General features: G+C 28.7%; 1 protein-coding gene across 4 annotated transcripts in view; it reads left to right on the top strand.

Moving 5' to 3' along the window:
* LOC123267636 overlaps positions 1–21,303 on the top strand; it is a 302,887-nt gene that overhangs the window by 95,244 nt on the left and 186,340 nt on the right. For all 4 annotated transcript variants that reach the window (XM_044732362.1, XM_044732361.1, XM_044732364.1 and 1 more), the window contains one exon: positions 8,187–8,249. In XM_044732362.1, the coding sequence (XP_044588297.1) occupies positions 8,187–8,249 (63 nt within the window). The remainder of the gene's footprint in view (positions 1–8,186; positions 8,250–21,303) is intronic.

Genomic DNA, 21,303 nt, shown 5'->3' with positions numbered 1-21,303 from the left:
AATAAGATGTATGACCCCTTATTCAATCTGGACATTTAACAACACTCATTTATTTAAACTTTAATGTTACTTACTAAATTTTATTAAGCTGTTTAGCAAATTGGTTAAATTTAGATGATGTTTTTTTTTTCTTTTCATCTTATTCATTTTTAAATTTAGAATAGATTATATAAAATTAAAGTTACTATAGCAAATACTATTAAGATTAATAATAATGATACTAGTCAATATTGTTTATTATCACTCAAATTGTATACTTTTCAGTATTTTTGTATGTAAATATGATGTACCCTTAATTATGTCTGTATTTTTTATGTTTGCCATTCGGCCATTAGGCTTTGGCATAATAAAGCAAATCTAAAATCTTTTCCAAAATATAAAACCTTCAAAATTAATGTGTCCAATAATATTTCTGTGTGCGGTAAGCTGCATAAATTTTTTAATTTTTTGTCCGGTAAATTTTACTTCAATAAACTTTAATTAGTATTGCTGTTAAAAATAAATGATAAAACATTGCCCTAGATTATGATACAGTAAAATAATTATGATACAGTAAAATAATTTTTAAAACGAAATTAACAGTAAATTTCTACTGACGATCTACAGTGTCATTGCAGGACGTCAGTTTCCTAGTTTAAAATTAAGATTCTACTGGTCATAGATGTGTAAGTGTGGACCAAGGAAACGTACAAAGGCCGTTCTTTAGCAAAGTCACGATTGGAACAAATCACAAGAACGTGACACCCCCTCACTTGCATGCTCGGAACGACAATACAACATCACATTGATTTTTTCTCTAAAGTTTGTTCGTATGTATGTGATGATATATGTATGAGATACCTGATACAGGTGCGGCGTATATCCACGAGGGACCGAGTAGTTATATCTATCCAGACCGTAAATTACGTGAGAGTCATAATTCGCTTTACGACGTACGCCCGCGGCTAAATCGCCCATCTTTCTCGTTCCCTCATTTTGTATCTACATATAGGAATATGTATATATATATATATATATATATATATATATATATATATATATATATATATATATATATATATATATATATGTAGATGTAGCGAGGTATCCTTTATACCTGGTATGTATTTCGTATTCCGACTAACCAAGAACGTTTCCCATTCGACATTACCGCAATTTGTACTCGTATATTTGTGATGGCTGTAAAAGCTCTCAAACAACTTGGTATTATCAAGTTTGAATAAAAAGTTTTGAATTTAGATTTTAAAATGGGATTCTTTTTGAAATATAACTGAATAATCAGCATTCATTAACATTTTGTTATTAATGAATAGTTATAATAATAATGGGAAAAGTTTGGTAAATACAGTGCGTGCCTAAAGCGCTGTCATAAATAAATTGATCAAAGTAGAATTTAAATATAGTGTTAACTTTAAAACTATTTTCAATTTTTTAATATTTTTATCAAACGTTAATAAAAAACAATTTAGGTTAATTATGAATAAAATGAATAAATTAGAATTTATTTTATTTACAATTAAATTTCAAAGCTTGTTTAAATTTTTTCCGCGGGTAGTATTAGTTTTCATACGAATTGAAAACACTTTTCTGTTCCGATGTGAATCATGAAAAAAGATCAATTAAAGACTGTATTAAGGTAAAAGCCCCAATTATTGACGGGGGTCTAAATATTGACACCCTAAATTATTTTTAAATATATAAAATTATCTGTAATAAGAATAACGATCAAATAAATTTTTATTAAATTCTAATTAATTAAAAAATTGAAAAAAATCACTTTCAGTTCAAAATATTAAATATTAATTATTGAAAAAAAATAAAGTTAGCACCAGTTCATCAAATCAGCTTACGAGCGTCTATTTTCTTAACAACTTTGGTTACAAAAAGATTTTTTTTAACTGCCGAGTTTAAATTAATTTTTTCATGTAATTATATGGTCTATTTTTTTTTTTAATTAACAATATATGAAATATTTATAAAATTAAATAATCGAAATTAATTGTATGTTTTATAATATTTAAATAATGGGAGTCAATAACTAGTTCATAATTTTCATGGTGAATCCCATATTGACAGCCAGTCGACAGCGCTATGACGCCTTTTTTTTAAGTATAAAATACGTTACGCAATTATATTCAAGGCTTTTAACTGTCGAATAACTCGGCGTGTTTTGGTGTTAAATAAGTTTTTGAATAAATTGTTATATTTTTAATAATAATTAATCATTCATGGAAATTATTATTAATTAACTTTAATAATATTGATTACTTTATATTAAGTTTTGATAAACAAGAATATAACCAAATGATTCAATGCATGCACAGTAGGGGCGTCAATAATTGGGGTTACGGTACGTCAATATTTAGATCAATCAGTTTTTTAACCCGTCAATAATTGGTATATCCAGATCATCTATTTAATTATTTAAAATTAATTAGTAAATATTACTGATTATCATTTTAAAAAAAGAAATTGATTGGTTAAAACATTACTTAAGACATTACCACAAACAAAATTCAACGATATTTGTATTTGATTGCTTAAAAAAAATGAAATCATAACTTCGTCTCTTATAGCGTCAATAATTGGGGCTTTTACCTTACTTTTGTTCAGCCAGAAAATACAATGAGCATAGTATCAGCTGTTTTAAAGCTCTATTTACAAATAAATTTTTCTATATGGTTACTCAAAAACAGAAAATTTCTCCGCCAGCTGAATAAAAATTATTTATAATTAAACAAAACAATATTAAGCTGCAATTATTCATCCGTAACTTCCTTTAAGATAGATGAGGGGATTAAAAAATAAATTGAGTTGAAAAATTTATTTTTTCAAAAGTTATCGTGTTTGTCCCTCTAAAAAAATTTGAAAAATCTACACTACAAGCCATACAGAAGGAAAAATTACTTCACTGGAGAACAAAATTCTTGGCTCCAGAAAATTTTCGGGTGCTTAAAGGAAGACCGAAGTTGTATTGGCCGACGTAAAAATTTTTCTTGAAATTCTATTCTTGGTGGAAGTAATTTTTTCGTAATTTAAATTATCATAAATACTTGATACAATAAATTTTTATATTTGATCAAGATTTTTAGATACTTTAGGGAAGCAGCGCCACCTACTTCAGCTGAGAAAAAAATTATCTCACCGTGAGAAAATTTTTCTCTTGAATATTTGACACCCATTTTATATTATTTTAGCGTGCAATTATACATATTGAATGAAAAAAAATGATTCAATATTATTTGATCTTCCCATTTGACATGTTAGTCAATAAAAATTTACTTCTATCTTTATATTTAATTTTTTGGAGCAAGAGAGAAATTTTCTCAAGACAAAAAAATTTACTTTTATCAAGAACTAAATTTTTTGAAGCAAGAGGCTGAATTTTCACAAAACAACAAGATGTTCTTGATTTAAATAATTTTTCTTGAATCAAGATACGTATTTCTTAAAGCAAGAGAGTTAATTTTGTTGGAATAAGCGAAATTTCTTGTGTCAAAAAAACATTTTTTTTTTCGCTCAAGAAAATAACTAGGAAGAAAAATATTTTCTGGGCTCAAGTGAATCTTTTTTTCTGTGCATTAAAACCCCTTTTTTACGTAAAAATAGCAATTATTCGCTTTAAACTATAAGCATGAATTAAAAAAATAATTTTAATAACTTAATTACAAATAAATTATAAAAAATTTTATTTACAGTACAGTATCAGCTGTCTTGAAGCTCTATTTACAAATAAATTTTTCTATATGACTGCTCAAAGGAAATAAAATTTCTCCAACTGCCAGCCGAACAAAAATTAATTATAATGGAACAAAACAACATTAAGCTGCAATTTTCAATCCGTATTTTCCTTTAAGGCAGATGAGGTGATTAAAAAATAAATTGAGTTGAAAAATTTATTTTTTCAAAAGTTATCGTGTTTGTCCCTCTAAGAAAATTTGAAAAATTTGAAAAATCTGCATTAAAAGCTATTATAAATACTTTTTATGTTAAAATCGCAATTAATCATTTAAAAAAAATTTTTGATGAGATCAGCCATAATTTTAAATTATTAAAAATGTACATTATAACAAAAGACAGGCATAGATTTGTTTCCTTGAAAATCACATGCACAATTACAACTGCAAGCACAACGAAAAGTGAAACAAGGAAAACATATATAGAACATAGACTAGTTTATAGTGGTCTTTAGTTAACTAATGCCTCGTTTTACTACAAGATGGATTCTCTGGCAAGCGGTCTGTCGTTAAATGAAAATTTTATTGACCATTGCGCTACACAGCCTTTGTGAGTGTTAAAGTTTAGTCTAATTTAGAGAGATCGAAATAGTTAATATCTCGTAGAAGTAGATGCTGGTAAAACGGGAATAGTAAAGAAAATAAGAATAAGAAGCAAGCAGTAAGAAGTAAGAAATAAGAGGTTTCTTTGTCTTGTCAAGTTTAATATCATTTCTATGCTCTCTCGTTCTTGCAGCATCCTAATGATTTACTCTAGCAGTCTCGAGCTCAAGAGCTAACTTTTTTGCTGATACATTCCCAACTAAAATCTTGTAATATTATTTCCTCAGTGCACTTGTAAATTAAAAGTATGCTGGAATATAGAGCTTGAGAGTTTGAGCTTGAGCTTTAGTACGCCGGCTTTATTATTCCGAGGACTACATTGTATCGCTAATTATTTATTGGGATCGTTAGTGTGGAAAGATGCTTGTAACATGTCTACATTTCAACAGCTATTTTATTTACACAGTCAACTATGGCAGCTACAGACCGAAACTACTAGCTGAGCTTTTTTTCCTTTGTTTGAAAAATTATCGAGTTTTTTTAATCGATTGAGAAAATTTCAATAAAAAGTTGAGATTTTTATTAAAAATTTTATTTTTATTTATAGTGACATTTTTTTTTGTTTATTCAATTTTTCATTAATAATGGAATTTTGATGGATTTATAGAATTTTAGTAGATGAGAATTTTTCTTAAAACAAGTTTTGTTAGTCGAGTATTATTTTCTATAAAAAATAAAATTTTCTATTAAAAACAGAATTTTCTATTAACAATAGAATTTTAATGGATTAATGGAATTTTAGTAGATTAGAATTTTCCTGAAAAAAAATTTATGTTGGTCAAGTATCTTTTTCTATAAAAAATGAAATTTTCTATAAATAACAGAATTTTTTATTAATAATAGAATTTTCTATCAATAATAGAATTTTAATGGATAGAATGCTTGGAATGATGATAAACTAATAATATACTTAACGAATATATACTTTTAATAGATAATTGAAAAATTTGTTAAAAATGTCATATCGATCTATTAGTCTCATTTTTCAATATCAATAGAATAGTTTATTAATAATGGAATTTTAATGGATTAATAGAATTTTAATAGATTAGAATTTTCATTAAAAAAAAAATTATTTTAATCGAGTATCATTTTCTATATAAAATGAAATTTTAATGGATTGAGACGATTTGAAAAAGGGTTCAAATTTATATAAATAATTTGATTTTTATCAATTAGTAACATTTTTTTATATTTATTTGATTTTCCATTAATAATGGAATTTTTATCGATAAATGGAATTTTAGTAGATCAGAATTTTCCTAAAAATGAGTTATGTGAGTCAAGTATTATTTTCTATTAAAAACAGAATTTTCTATCAACGATAGAATTTTAATGGATTGAGAGAATTTCAAAAAGGATTAAAATTTATATAAATAATTTGATTTTTATCATTTAGTAACTTTTTTTTGTATCTATTAAATTTTCCATTAATAATGGAATTTTAATGGATTAATGAAATTTTAGTAGATTAGAATTTTCCTAAAAAAAAGTTATGTTTGTCAAATATCATTTTCTATAAAAATGAAATTTTCTATTAATAACAGAATTTTTTATTAATAATCGAATTTTCTATTAATAATAGAATTTTAATGGATAGGATGTTTCAAATAATAAAGAACTAATAGACCTTTAATAGATCATTTACAAATTTGTTAAAAATGTCATATTGATCAACTAGTCACATTTTCCAATATTAATAGAATAGTCTACTAATAATAGAATTTTAATGGATTAATAGAATTTTAATAGATTAGAATTTTCATAAAAAAATGCTATGCTCATTAATTAGTATCATTTTCTATAATTGATAGAATTTTTCCATCAATAATGGAATTTCAATAGTCTAATAGAATTTCAATGGATTATTGACATTTTTGTGAAAATCCTGTATTGATGATCAAGAGCGATTTTCCTTGATTTTGTAATTTCTAAAATTTTGTAATAACTAACAATACAATTTTTCGTTATTATTAATAGATCTATCTATTATTAATAGAATTTTAATAGACGATGAAAAAGAACCTAATACTATACCATTAATACTTGAAGTAATATATATCCTAAAACTGAGAAAATTAAATACCTCCTCACTAATGGATTTCTTGCGGCATTACTTTTTTCATTTATTCAACTAGTAGTTCACCTACCGATAAATAAATTGTCAGACATAATAGATATTATATATAGATATAAGAGGATCAGGTTTTTTATTTCAAATTTTTATCTATACCACCATCCGACAGTTCGATCCGAGACCACCTGTGCCGTGCGGTGAAGTCTCTAATAATTAATGGTTTAATTTGACGAACCCGCTCACCGCTTTATCCTATAAGAACATTTTACTCGTGCAATTTTAATTAACAATCTGACTGAAACTTCAGATAATTCTGCGATTGATAATTCAGAGAAAGCTCCGAGCTTTGTCCTCAGTCAAACAATCACTTGCTATTTAATTTTCAGTTATTATTTTAATCCGATTATTTTTTTTTTATTATCCGTAATTTTAATTGTAACTGTTGTCACTTTATGTATTTTTTCGATTTATTAGTGACAATTTAATTTTTGCTACTAAAAAAATTTTAGAGACAATTATTTAGAAATTTTTAAATCACTATAAATTTTAAACGCTCGATTTTAAATTGGTTAATTAAATTTTATTCTTGAAATCGAATCGAAATAACTTCTTACTTAAAAAAAAAAAAAAAAAATAGTGTGTGTACTTATATACACGAGTCAGAAGTTATAATTCTTTAGCACAAGAAAAAAAATTTTGAAGAAAAAAAATCAAAAAATGATAGAAGAAAAATATTAAAAACAATCAAAAAGGTTTAATTACAGTAAAAATTTAGCTATACCGTATAAATATAACATCATCAATTATTATATAAATTTATTTCAATAATATTTAAGATTTTTGTGAATCAACTAATTTTAGAGTTGCAAAGTATCAATAGTTTATAATTGATAATTATAAAATATTTTAATTATTAAGTTAAAATATATGTTTCTTTATTTCATTTCTTTATTTATTATTTAACGTATTGATAAGATCTTTTTAATTAATATTTTTTCAAAAATAATATTAATTACATGAATTAATAGACTCACAAATATTGTAGTAAAAAACTAGATTTTGTTTCCAATAAAATTCCGGAAAATTGTTAAAATGGTTTATAATATAAATTTAAAAAAATATGGATAGAAATACTAGATTCGACAAACAAAATGGTTAAGTCTATATTAAAAAATTATGAACTCAAAAAAAAAAATATCTAAATATAATAGGTACTACAATATTTATATTTTAGTTCAAATATTTTAATTCACGAAATTATTATTATTTTTAAAAAAATATGAATTTAAAAGAAATTATTACCAAGTTAAATAAAAACTAAAATATTTAGTTGACCATTTTTTAGAATTGATTATTAATATGAATAATATATTTCATATTAAATCGTATTTCTATCGAACTTGAAAATAACAACGTTTCGTTGGATACTTTGTGGATACTATGTCGCTTTTTTGGGACATAATGCGGGCGCAGCTCACAAATTTCACTTTCATTCAAACGCGCCAAAAAAAGAATAACTTCAATCATTCATTTTCAAAGCGGGAAGTTTTATCTGTTGACTATTTTCCAGTGGGAGGTGTAACATGTAGAAAATTTTCTAACTAATTTTAACTCAATTTTCACTCAGTTCGCAAATCATGATGAAATTGTAAAGCGAACTTGTTAATAAAAGTATTGAGTTAATTAAATAAAATTGACGTAGCAGCTGTTTACAAAAATTATAATTAAAATTAACAAAATAAATAATATTTATTTTTATTTCATTGCAGAGTGACAGCGGGCTAGTGGATACAGCTCCTGCTCGTCTTGGCAGCATGACAGCCATTAATTCCGTAAGTATTGAATTTATAAAAACAGTAATAATAATCGTAAAAATAAATTATTTATTTAAGCGTTATTTCATCGAGTACAAATTCGATGAAATATTAGACGACTCAATTCACTGAGGGCTAAAATATTTTAGTATATAAATAAACTGTTTGCGTTCTTTAGAAACCACTGGAGATTTTCGAGACTTTTTTCACCGTGACCAATCAGAATCTCGGTGGTCACGTAAGGTCAAGGGTCGGGTCACGAAACACCATTTCACGCAGAAACAACCCTCGATAATTCACACATCGATCGGTACTCATTTTTTTTCTCAAGCTTTATCCGATTGCTACAATCTTTGGGAATAAACACGTTAAACTTTTCGTAAGCTCGTTTTTTATTTTGTTCTTAAATCCCGTTGGGCTTTTCAGAGCTTTCGGGGGTGGAAAAATTTTCAATTGATGGTTACTGTTCGGGTATCAGAGATATCGAGCTTTAAAACGGGTTTTGTTAGTGCAAATTCTCTAGTCTACAAAAAAAAGTTTCTTTGAATTTTTCAAAAAAAAATTAGGAAAACGGTTGACCCTAAAGGCCATCCCTGCAACTTCCCGCTAATTCCATACTTAGGCGCTTAAAACTGCACCAATGGCGTTTTTGAGCTCTTCGAGCTCAAAAGTCTGATAGAGATTTGATAAGACACTATTTTTTGAATTTTTAAACCACAATAACTTTTGAATGAATAAACCGATTTTTACGCGGTTAGAAACATTCGACGCAGTTTTTTAAGCCTCACAAAGAATCTCAAATTTTGAATTGATCGCGCTAGGAATTTTGGAGTTATTCCGAAAAACACTTTTCGGTTTTTTCGTTCACGATATCTCTCGAACGAATCAACCGATTTTGACCGGACTGGTGGCGATCGACGTGGTTTTTGAGGTTAAGAGCTGATTAGTTTTGGAATTGAACTATTAAGCTGTTTAAAAGTTATTCCAAAAACCACATTTAAAAAATTTTTTTCAGTTTTTGAAGATTTCTCAAAATCTATTAATCTGACTCGGTCCAAATAGTTTTCAAAATCTAAGGTTGGTCAAGCCCTTTTGAATGGCAGCAACCGCGATGAAATCGGTCAAGCCGTTCAAAAGTTATAAGCGGTTCACATACTTTCACACACACACACACACACACACACACACACACACACACACACACACACACACGCACGCACGCACGCACGCACACACACACACACACACACACACACACACACACACACACACACACACACACACACACACACACACACACACACACACACACACACACACACACACACACACACACACACACATACATACATACATACATACAGACGCCGTGACAACCTCGCGGGGATAGTCAGGGAAGCTTCCTGTGACCTTCAAACGTCGAGATCTGATGAAAACTCGGTTTTTGCAAAACGGGGTAAAAACAATAACTTCCCGATTTTTGAAAATCTTCGAATTTCGTAGCGGGAAGTTAAAAATTAGAAAAACGGTTGACCCTAAAGGTCATCCCTGCAACTTCCCGCTAATTCCGTTAATACCTGGGCGCTTTTTCCGAGCTCAAAAATACAATCTGTGTGTTGTTTTGAGCTCTCCCAGCTCAAAAGATACCTTTTCCATGTTTTGAGCTCTTTGAGCTCAAAATTATGATAGAGGTTTTATAGAACACAATTTTTAAATTTTCAAACCGCAATAACTTTAGAATGAATGAACCGATTTTGACGCGGTTGGCAGCATTCTACGCAGTTTTATAAGACTCATAAAGAATTTCTAAGTTTCAATTGGTCGAACTAGAAATCTCGGAGTAACTCCAAAAAAACACTTTTTTCCGTTTTCTTTCGTTCACGATATCTCTCGAACGAATCAACCGATTTCGACCGGATTGGCGGCAATCGACGTGGTTTTTCGAGGTTAAGAGCTAATTTGTTTTTAGAATCGATCAGTTGAGCCGTTTAAAAGTTATCCCAAAAAAACCACTTCAGAAAAAATTTTTTTTCCTATTTTTTTTTAGATTTCTCCAAATTTCTCAAAATCTATCAGTCCAAATAGGTTCAAATTAACAGGAAATTTAAGTTTGGCAAAGCCCTTTCGAATAGCACCGACCGCGATGAAATCGGTTCAACCGTTCAAAAGTTATAAGAGGTTTACATACACACACACACACACACACACACACACACACACACACACACACACACACACACACACACACACACACACACACACACACACACACACACACACACACACACACACACACACACACACACACACACACACACACACACACACACACACACACACACACACACACACACACACACACACACACACACACACACACACACACACACACACACACACACACACACACACACACACACACACACACACACACACACACACACACACACACACACACACACACACACACACACACACACACACACACACACACACACACACACACACACACACACACACACACACACACACACACACACACACACACACACACACACACACACACACACACACACACACACACACACACACACACACACACACACACACACACACACACACACACACACACACACACACACACACACACACACACACACACACACACACACACACACACACACACACACACACACACACACACACACACACACACACACACACACACACACACACACACACACACACACACACACACACACACACACACACACACACAGACATAGTGACACCCTCGCGGGAATAGTCAGGAAAGCTTCCTAGGACCTCAAAACGTCAAGATCTGATGAAAACTCGATTTTCAAAAAACGGGGTAAAACCAATAACTTCCCGATTTTTGAAAATTTTCAATTTTCTTAGCGGGAAGTTAAAAATTATTTTTTGAGTTACTTTCAAAAAACATAAAATTAAAAGTATAATGATAGATTAAATTTTTGAACTTACTTAAATATTCTGTTGATCATATCTTTTAAACTATTGCTCTGATTAAAAAATTTTTGCACAAATATTGTAGCAAATTTTCTGCTCTACAAAAAAAGTCTTAACATTTTTTTCTAATGTTGATAGTTTTTAAGTTATTTTAAAAAATATGAAATTGAAACTATAATAAAAGACCACATTTTTAAATTTATATAAATGCTTAATTGGTCATATCTTTGAAACAATTGCTCCGATCAAAAATTGGTTCAATAAATTTTGTAGCGAATTTCTTGCTATATAGAAAAAGTCTTCTACACGGAAAAAGGTAAACTGTAATAAATAATAGTCGATTTATAATAAGAATAAGTAATGATCAACTGGTAAAAATTATCATTTCATAGAGAAAAATCGTGATTTTCACAATCAATTTATAATATTTATCATTTAAATGCTACAATTTATTATTTACATGGAAGAAAATACTATTTCAAACAATAATATTTGCTATGTGAAAGTCGAAAATGTTAAAGTATAATAATTAAGAATTTTGACTTTGATATTTATCATTTCGTACCTAAAAAATGATCGCATGATATGTAAAAAATATAAACCACAGTTACTAAATTTCCAATACAAGCAACGTCAATATTTACAAAGTAAAATAGTAAATTTGAAACGCAACGCTAAAAATCGAACTATAATTATTGACTAACTTGGACTGGTAAAATATATATATTTCAAGAGTAGAATTTATACTGTTTCAAATGTTAAATTCTCCGAGTGTGAAACCTTCCCCTTCTCCACATAGTATAGACTATAAATTGAAACGGCAATTTTTACTGTTTGAAACTTTTACACTTTTACACTTTTAGACTTTTACACTTTCTACATTAAGTTCTGTACACAGTAAAAAATTTTTCGTCATTGTGTAGAGTGTTAAAATTTGTGTGTTGAATATTACACTCTAGTGTGTAAAATTTAACATTCTAGTGTGTTACATCATTAAATCAACACATGAAAGTCATAAATTCCACACACTAAAGTGTAATATTCAACTCACAAATTTTAACACTCTACACAATGACGAAAAATTTTTTACTGTGTAATATTTACATTTGTGCCACCTCGATTTCCGCTGTACTGTTTGAAACTATAAAAATTAACCGGAATCCTGGTGAATTTTACAGTTTACTTTTTTCCGTGTACACGGAAAAAAATATCTGAGAAAATTTACGGTACAACTATTGTAAAGCTGAACTATACCTTCATTACTAATAACGGTCAAATATTGAAGAAAAAAATTAACTATTTATTCATGAAATTTTACAACTTACTACTGTAATTTCACCCAATAATTATTGTATTAAATTCGATTAGAAAAAATACGATATGCCTATTGTAAAAAGTAAGAGATTAAAATTTCCACTGCTGCCTCTGTATCTTTCCAATAGAAGTATATCAAATTTTATAATAGTTGAATTGGAATGTTTTTCAATTAGTGTGAGTGATGGCCATGCACAGTGCTAGACTCCGAGTTTATGTAAATACTGAAGGTCATTAATAGTAGTTTACTTCGGATAGCATAGAGGGAGAGTCTCTGGCTAGTAACTTAGAGTTCTGGGTTCGATTCCCGGATAGGGCGAAAATTCCGAATTCTTTTTTCGGCTACTGCGAAGGTACCAATTAGTCCAACCTCCTATCTCTTTCCCTCCAGTGATTTCTCCTCCAGAGATATAACCTCCAGTGATTTCTCCTGTCAATTTTTACAATAGTTGAATTGTAAAGTTAACTAACACATCTTGTATAATTTGCTCTATTGTATTCAACTTTTGCACGCCTCATAGCGCGAAGCGCTATATACTCGACTCGTCAAAGTCAAGCAATTTTGTGATCTTTAAATGTTTCTATCACAACCATATTACACTTATACAATAATATAAGTAGATGTACACGGAGAAATCACTTAAATCAAACCATCTTTTACTTTCTAAAATCATTTCATGTAGCTATTTTGAAAAAAAAAACGTTTTGAAAAAAATTTTACGCGGACGTCCGGATGTCACCCCATTTTGGATGTACCAATGATTACTCCCGAACAAATTGATATTTCAAGACCGGACCTTTTTTATTAGTTTACGAATGCGATGAACTGGGTCCGTATTTCATATCAGTAGCCTAGTTTACGTATTTTTTTTTTTAAATTGAATTTTTATTAAAATTGATTACGATATAACCGTACAAAGACAAACGAATTTTTCTTATTTGTCACGTGAAAACTATGGCGCCACTTGATAAAGCTAGATTTTTTTAGACTGCGTACGCATATAACAAGAAAAAAGGGCGCTGATATTTAAAAAAAAAAAAGTACTCTGTAAGAAATTACTTAATTATAATTTTCTTTTTTTTTATCAGTTACACAATTTATTTTTTCTTAAAAAATAAATGAGCGTTATGAGGCGTGCACTTTTGGATTTTCCAAACTTTTTTTAAGTCTCTTGCTGGTCTTGTTTGTTGGATAAAATTTACAATAGTAGATCGTAAAAATTATTAAATGAGAAGTATAGTCCACCGTTACTATTTTATTTAATAAAAATTACAATAGTAAAATAGTGAAAATTCCTTCAATTTTCTTTTCGTGAATAATTTTTTCCTTAACTCAATAGTTTTTGAGTTATCGGCGAAAAATAATAAGTCTTAGTCCAAAATATGTAGTAATTAAAGAATGATCTGGTTTTAATCTGAGTTGATAATAAAACTGACATAAATATTAACCATAACATATTATAAAAACTGCGGGGTACTTAGAACACGAAGTAGAGAAAATAAAATAGTAAATGAATAAAGCAGAAGCATTAAAAGTCCGCAGGAGTTCGGGTAAAATAAAAACTAAAAGTTAAAGTTAAATAATGGAAGAATAATTTGATGATGATGTTAACCGAGAAAAGTTTTGTCGGCGGAGTTTTACAAGTATATCTTGTTGTCTGAGATGTACTAGGATGGACTTGGATGCTTGCGTAATACCTTGCCACCACCGACTGACCCACATATGCGGGCTTTATTTAAACTCGGTTCTCTTGGGCGCTTTTAGTCTCAACTTTCGTACTCAGCTGCATCTTTCACGACGTCTCGACACAGCCGCTGACGCCTATGTGATTCCTTCCATCTTTAACCATCTCCAATTCTCAAACGTCGATAAATATAACCGCACATCACACATCCGTGTATCAACTCCTGCTCTTGTATTAACATTAACACACTGTCGACATGTCGTCATAGGCACATAACTTTAGCAAACATGTCACCATTAACTCAACCATTAAAAACGTTTGTCTCGTTAATCTTTCATCCGGTATTATTTTTTCATTTAAATCAACAGCCAATTTATGAATACTTACTCTTATTTCATTTATTTCGCTTTCAGGTTGTGCAAACATTTTCCTTTGTTCTAATTTTTACGATTCTCGGAAATTATTATTATGCCTTTGTATTTTTATTTTTAGTCGGTTACATTGAAACTATCAATTTTAAAGAAAAATGCAACGAGTACTTTTTTATAGATCATTAAATTTGCTATAAATTTTAGTCGAAATATTTTTTAATCAGACCAATTGTTTCTAAGATATGAACAATTAACTGTTTAAAAATTTGATTCATCTTATGATATCTTCAAAAGTATCAAATTTAGAGAAAAACACAAAGAATACACTGATAGAAGGATTTAGTTCTATTTAATAAGATTTAGTAACAAACCTTTCATTATCAAATATTTAGTAATAGGTACTAAATCATTTATTAAAGCCCATTTAGTTCCACCAAATAAATATTTAGCAGTATTTAACAAATTTTTATTGGTACTCAATAAATCATTTATTGGTATCAAAGAAATTAATTTTTTAACTAATTTTAGCGTGTAACCTAGCTTTTTAACTTTAAATATATTAAAATAATAAAAATAAATAATTTTAAGTAAAAATAGAAGGTATTATAAAGAAAAGAATTTCATTAAATTATATTTTTTTGTTTGAGACATTTATAAAATTTAAAATTAAACAAGTTTTTAACATGCCAATAATAGACAAATTGAAAAATGTAAACTAAACTCAACTGAGAAAAAACATAAATAGAAGTCATTTATTGGGAGTATGTATGTTTTCAAAAGTTTGATAAATCTCCCAAAATCGAGCTGAATAAAATAATCTAAGTCAATGAATTGGTTATGTATCATATAAACATTGAAATTAAAGCATATCCATCTACCGACAATACTTACCAAAGAAATATTTAGTACCTGTTACTAAATATTATTTGGTGGAAATAAATATTTATTTCGATGTAATAAGGCTTTGTTTATCTGCACGAAAAAAAGAAAACTCGAAAAATTACAGTATATAATGCAACGTGGCGCTTCGTGATGGAAAAATTACAGTTTCAGATTATAATTATTACAGATTTTATAAGAATTATATTGTAGAATGTAATATTTACACTGAGAGCTCTCAATATTAAATTAAAAAATTGAATTTAGAAAAATGTTATTTCAAACTGTAATTTTTCTAATTTTAATTACGACGGGACCGATTTTACATTTTATACTGTAATTTTTCGAGTTTTCTTTTTTCCGTGTGAAGAAATCATTTATTAAACTGTAACAAATAATATTGATGGGTATAATAAAAAATTTTATTACTAAATCCTTCTACACAGAAAGAAAAATTTCTTGACTGGAGAACAAAATTCGTGGCTCAAGAAAATTTTCGGATGCCTGAAGAAAGACTGAAGTTGTGTTGGCCGAAGTAAAAATTTTTCTTGAAATTCTATTCTTGGTAGAAGTCATTGTTTCTTGATTCAAATTATTATAAATACTTGATAAAATTAATTTTTATATTTGATCGAGATTTTTAGATATTTTAGGAAAGCAACGCCACCTACTTCAGCTGAGAAAAAAATTTTCTCACCTTGAGAAAATTTTTCTCTTGAATATTCAATGCCCATTTTATATTATTTTAGCGTGCAATTATACATATTGAATGAAAAAAATGATTCAATATTATTTGATCTTCTCATTTGACATGTTAATCAATAAAAATATTAATCCACAGATTCGGTAGAATCTGGCGCCAAGTTCCGTTCAAATCCGTTGTAAACGGAGCGCCAGACTACCGAGTGTGTTTACTGTAAGCAGAACGGTATTTCGAGGTTGCAAAATTTTATTTAATTCTACGGTACTTCTTGTTCCTAAATTTTATATTATAACAGTAATTCATACTTTATTTTACTGATACCAATTAATTATATTCAATTATAACAATTAATCTACTTGAAATTATTAAATTTTATCAGCACAAACTATAGCAAGCTCAAAAATTTCGATCCTGACTTTTTTTCGATGTAAAAAGTGACATGCCACAGACTAAGTAATTCGACAATGCATGGTAATCCTCCAATAGATGGGAAACTACAGTTAAAAATACATTTCACAGCTTGCATCTACACCCGCCAGGGTGCGCTGTAATTATTTTTACATAAACTGTAGCTTCAAGGGGATAGTTTGCTATAAAAATGCAGCCAACTTGAGATTTAAGTTGGTACCAATTGCAAATTTTTATTATAATTACAAAAATACTGAAATCGAACAAAACAGTTTCACTGTAAAAATCGCGCCAAGTCCACGTTCATAAGACTATCAAGAAAAATTTCTTTTTCCTTACAAAAGATAAAAAATAGAAAAATTAAAAATTCCAAGTAACCGATATGATTGTTTTGATTTTCGGAAATTAAAAAATTTTATTGTAAATTTAAAAATTAAAAAAAATTTTAGAACGTACTTGGCGTGCGGCATTGTGTATTTCAATTTTTAAAAGTCCTAGTAAATAGATTTTACGAATTTCATGAAAAGTAAAATATTTTGCAACCACGCACACTAAATACGTTCCAAACTTTTTTTCTTAATTTTTAAATTTACAACAAAATTTTTTTTAATTTCCGAAAATCATATACAATCATATCGGTTACTTGGATTTTTTAATTTTTCTATTTTATATCTTTTTGTAAAGAAAAAAAAAAATTTTTTTTTTCTTAATAGTCTTATGAACGTGGACTTGGCGCGATTTTTTTTACAGTGAAACTGTTTTTGTTCGGATTAAAATTTACTTCTATCGAGATATTAATTTTTTGGAGCAAGAGAGAAATTTTCTCAAGACAAGAAAATTTACTTCTATCAAGAACTAAATTTTTTGGAGCAATAAGCTGAATTTTCTCAAAACTACAAAGATAACTTTAAAAATTAGGTTCTTTATTATTTTACATAAACCATTCACTTTTTGTCGATATCTTCAAAACTATTGATATTAAAAAAAAATGCAAGGAATACTTTTTTACAGATCATAAATCTTGCAACAAAAATTATTTGAACAATTTTTAATTCATAGAAATACCCACCGAGATACCTTGAGTTTAAACCAACACCAGATAAGGTGTAATTAAAAAACTAAATAAACCTTAGGACATTTAAAAGATTTTTTTATTTTTGCGTAATATTTAGCTTTCAGAAGAGGTTATTACGGGTCGAGGGTGAGAGAGTGTAAACTCGTTAAATATTTGAAGCCCCAAAGCTCGGAGAGCAGCATCAAGTTTCATGATGCGTCTCTGCTCCTTCTAAAGATTTTGTACCTCTTCATACTCTTCTCTTTGTGCTCGGTATCTTCTATCTACTAGTTAAAAAGTTGCTGCAGCAGAAGCACAAGCATCCGATAATTTACGGGCTTCTACCTTACCCCACTTAAATGCGTAAATCGAGAGGCTTCTTCGAGTGAGTTATTTTGAATAAAAATTAAAAACATGGGAATAATAATCTAGGAAGTGATCGTCGAAGAGAATGGAGCGAATCTGGTAAAAGTTGCTAAGACTATTTGACAGTAGTAACAACTCAATAGCATTGAGTTTCAGAAGCGCTTTTAAAGTATCGTCGATTCGATTTCAACGATTTCCTTGCATAGTTAATGGCTTTGTTTTGCAAATGAATTCCCAAAGTCGAAAGCTCTGGGATTAATGGAGCTTTTGCGCGAATAGAACGACAAAGTCGGTAAAACTTTTAGAATGCCGTAAGCTTCAGCATTTAAAGCTATTCCCAGTGTTTTATTCTTTCTTCAATTCTTTCTTTATTATTTTTTAAACTCTTTATTATATATCGGGCATTATATTCTTTTGCTCGTCTCCCAGCCCAAAGTCTTTTACTAAAGTTCCGTCTTAATTCTTAAATTATTCAAAGGATCCGGACACAATAATGCCGAGATAAAATGGATCTCGTAATTCGATGGTCATTTCCCTGTTCTTTTGTCCTATTATCTACATTTTTTTATTCTACCTCTTAATTATTTACTTTCTTTAAAAGGCCATCCAGTACTGCTACTCGAATAGAGTAACATATTTATAAAATGGAAAAATTATTCTCAAGTTTCGTTTCATTTTGAACAACCTTTCTTAATTTGTAGTGATAGTTAATTGATTATAATTCAAAAAATGTTGATTTTATTGAAAATTTATTCAAGTAAAATTAATTTAAAATTTTGTGCACTACAAAAAAGTATTCATTGTATTTTTTTCTAAAAACAATAGTTTCAAAGATATGAAAATGAACGGAATTTTGAAATTATTCACGGAGAAAATTAAATGATTGGGTTTATTATACTAAATTTGTAACTCCAATCAGCTAAAATGATTACAACATTTTTCAATGCAAAGATGGTTAGTGTTATTATTTTTTTATGATAACAGCTACCACTTTTTTTAGTACTAATTACAATCAGGATGATAGCAGTTACTATCAGGATGGTAATATTTACTATCAAGATGATAATATTTACTATCAAAGATAGTAAATATTATTGAATTCTATGAGAAAATTGATCGAAAATTCAATAATTCTCCAGTACACACAGAGAAAATTATAGGTACTTTTCCTATAGAAAATTATAGGTAATTTTGGGAATAGTTCTCATAATCGTATAAAAATTTTTCCTATACTGCTATAGAAATAGTTTCCATGATAATATTGGAATGATTTTCATAATAGCATGGAAACTTTTAATTTTTAGTGTCACTGCAAAGGTCTTGACTGGAATTTGTGCCTTTTCAAAGCTTTATATCATTCTCACCGATAAGTATTTATACTGCATTTGAAAATGCTCTATCTCTAGATACAAAACGACGAAATGACCTTGTATCTTGCGTACTATTGACATTTTTAAAGATATAAGCTCATCCCGATGTTACACTCATCGAGACCTTTCATTTAAGTACCCACATGAATTTTTCATATATTTATATATATTATATATATGTATATATGAAAAATATATCAAAATGCATGTGGGTACTCAAATGAAAGCTCTTGATGAGTGTAACATCGGGATGAGCTTATATCTTTTAAAACTTCAATATTTAAGAAAGTGCAGTGCAATTTAACAAAATTCATTATTTAATAAAGCAAAATTTATTTATTTATAGTTTACAAGTCACGATTTCTATAAATTATGGAAATTCTTGTAAATATAGGAAGCACTCCCATAATTTGTATGAGAACTATTTCTATATTTATTGGAAAAGATCTTATAAATTCTAAGAACACTTCCTAATATTATAGGAATCATTCCCATAATCATAATAATCGTTTCTATAGTCAGTATAAGAAATAATCCCATAAATTTACAGGAATAATATCTATATTTTTCTTTCCGTATATATTTACGTTTTTGACCGTGATTTTTAAACGCTGATGTTTAAATTCTACTTACTACCTTAGATAGTCTCTGTTATTATTCCTGATGGTAACTGTTACCATCATAAATTATAAATATAACCATTTAGAATGATAATAGTAATTAACTCTAGTTAACATACAAGATTGTAACAATTATTATAAATATGATTTCTACAATCATCTAGATAGTATTCATTACTATCGGGTTGATGGTAAAAATTTTCACCATAAGTAGGTAGTAACTGCTATTATTTAATTTTCTCCGTTAATGATTAATTAATGATATCTTGAAAACTATCGCTCTGATTCAAAAGTTGATAAAAAATAATTAATTGGAAATGGTATGATCTATAAAAAAAGTATTCATTGTATATTCTCTTAAAGGTAACAATTTAAAAGTTACAATAATAAACCGAACTTTTGTGAAAACTTTTAATGAGAATTTGTTAAAAAAAGGTTTTTATATGCTAAAGTACTTGTAATTCAGCTAAGCAATAAATAAAATGTTTATTTATGTCAAAGCAAATGTTGAGTATCAGTAAATTGTCAACAGTATAATGATCTATTTGCTTGTTTACGGTATTTGTTTATCAAAGTAGGTCATCAAGAGCGAGCAAAAATTTGAAGAGCTCATTTTATAGGGAATAAAAATGTAATCGATATGAGTTGAGAGGAGTAAAATTAAGACAAAGTAGACTCTAAAGAGAATGATAATAAAAATCAGGAATATTTATCTAATAAATGTCCAGGAAAATTTCTATTGCATTTAAAGGAAGATTAATAGGCTAAAAAATAGTAGAGCTTTCATCTGCGAGGATAAATTCTAATAACTGTAACAATTTATTATTTTTAAAATAAAATATCGTGGAAATTTAACCCGGGATATGAAGAGGAGTTGAGATGTCTCTTCGGCGTTTCGTTGGCATGCCATTGGCCCAATTCCATTTGAATCTTGAGTCTCCTGTGCCGAAGAAAAGACTAAAAAGACCTCGTTATTTTATTTTCGAGGAAAAGTCTTTTGTCGCATTTCGGATGTCAGCGAGCTTTTTATCGCTAAAATAGTGTATAGTGGATTACTCAATATTTTATGGAAACTGCGAAATCGAGTGTCTGATAGATAAGAGATAAAACAAGTGATACGAAATATTGAGGAAGGATCCAGTGGATTGCGATCACCGTTCTTATTCTTTCAGGTCAGATAAATTGAGAAACTTAAGACATTTCTCGTATTCTCATAGCCCAGCTCATAATTCATCGCGATACCCGTGTTATTATAAAGATCCAAGATATTTTTAGGAAATTTCTTAATTCGACCAGATTTATATTCATAGTGTT

This window comes from Cotesia glomerata, linkage group LG6, assembly GCF_020080835.1.
Source record: "Cotesia glomerata isolate CgM1 linkage group LG6, MPM_Cglom_v2.3, whole genome shotgun sequence".
Classification (NCBI taxonomy): domain Eukaryota; kingdom Metazoa; phylum Arthropoda; class Insecta; order Hymenoptera; family Braconidae; genus Cotesia; species Cotesia glomerata.
Note: the sequence above shows the minus strand (reverse complement) of the source record. Positions and strands in the feature narration are given on the sequence as shown.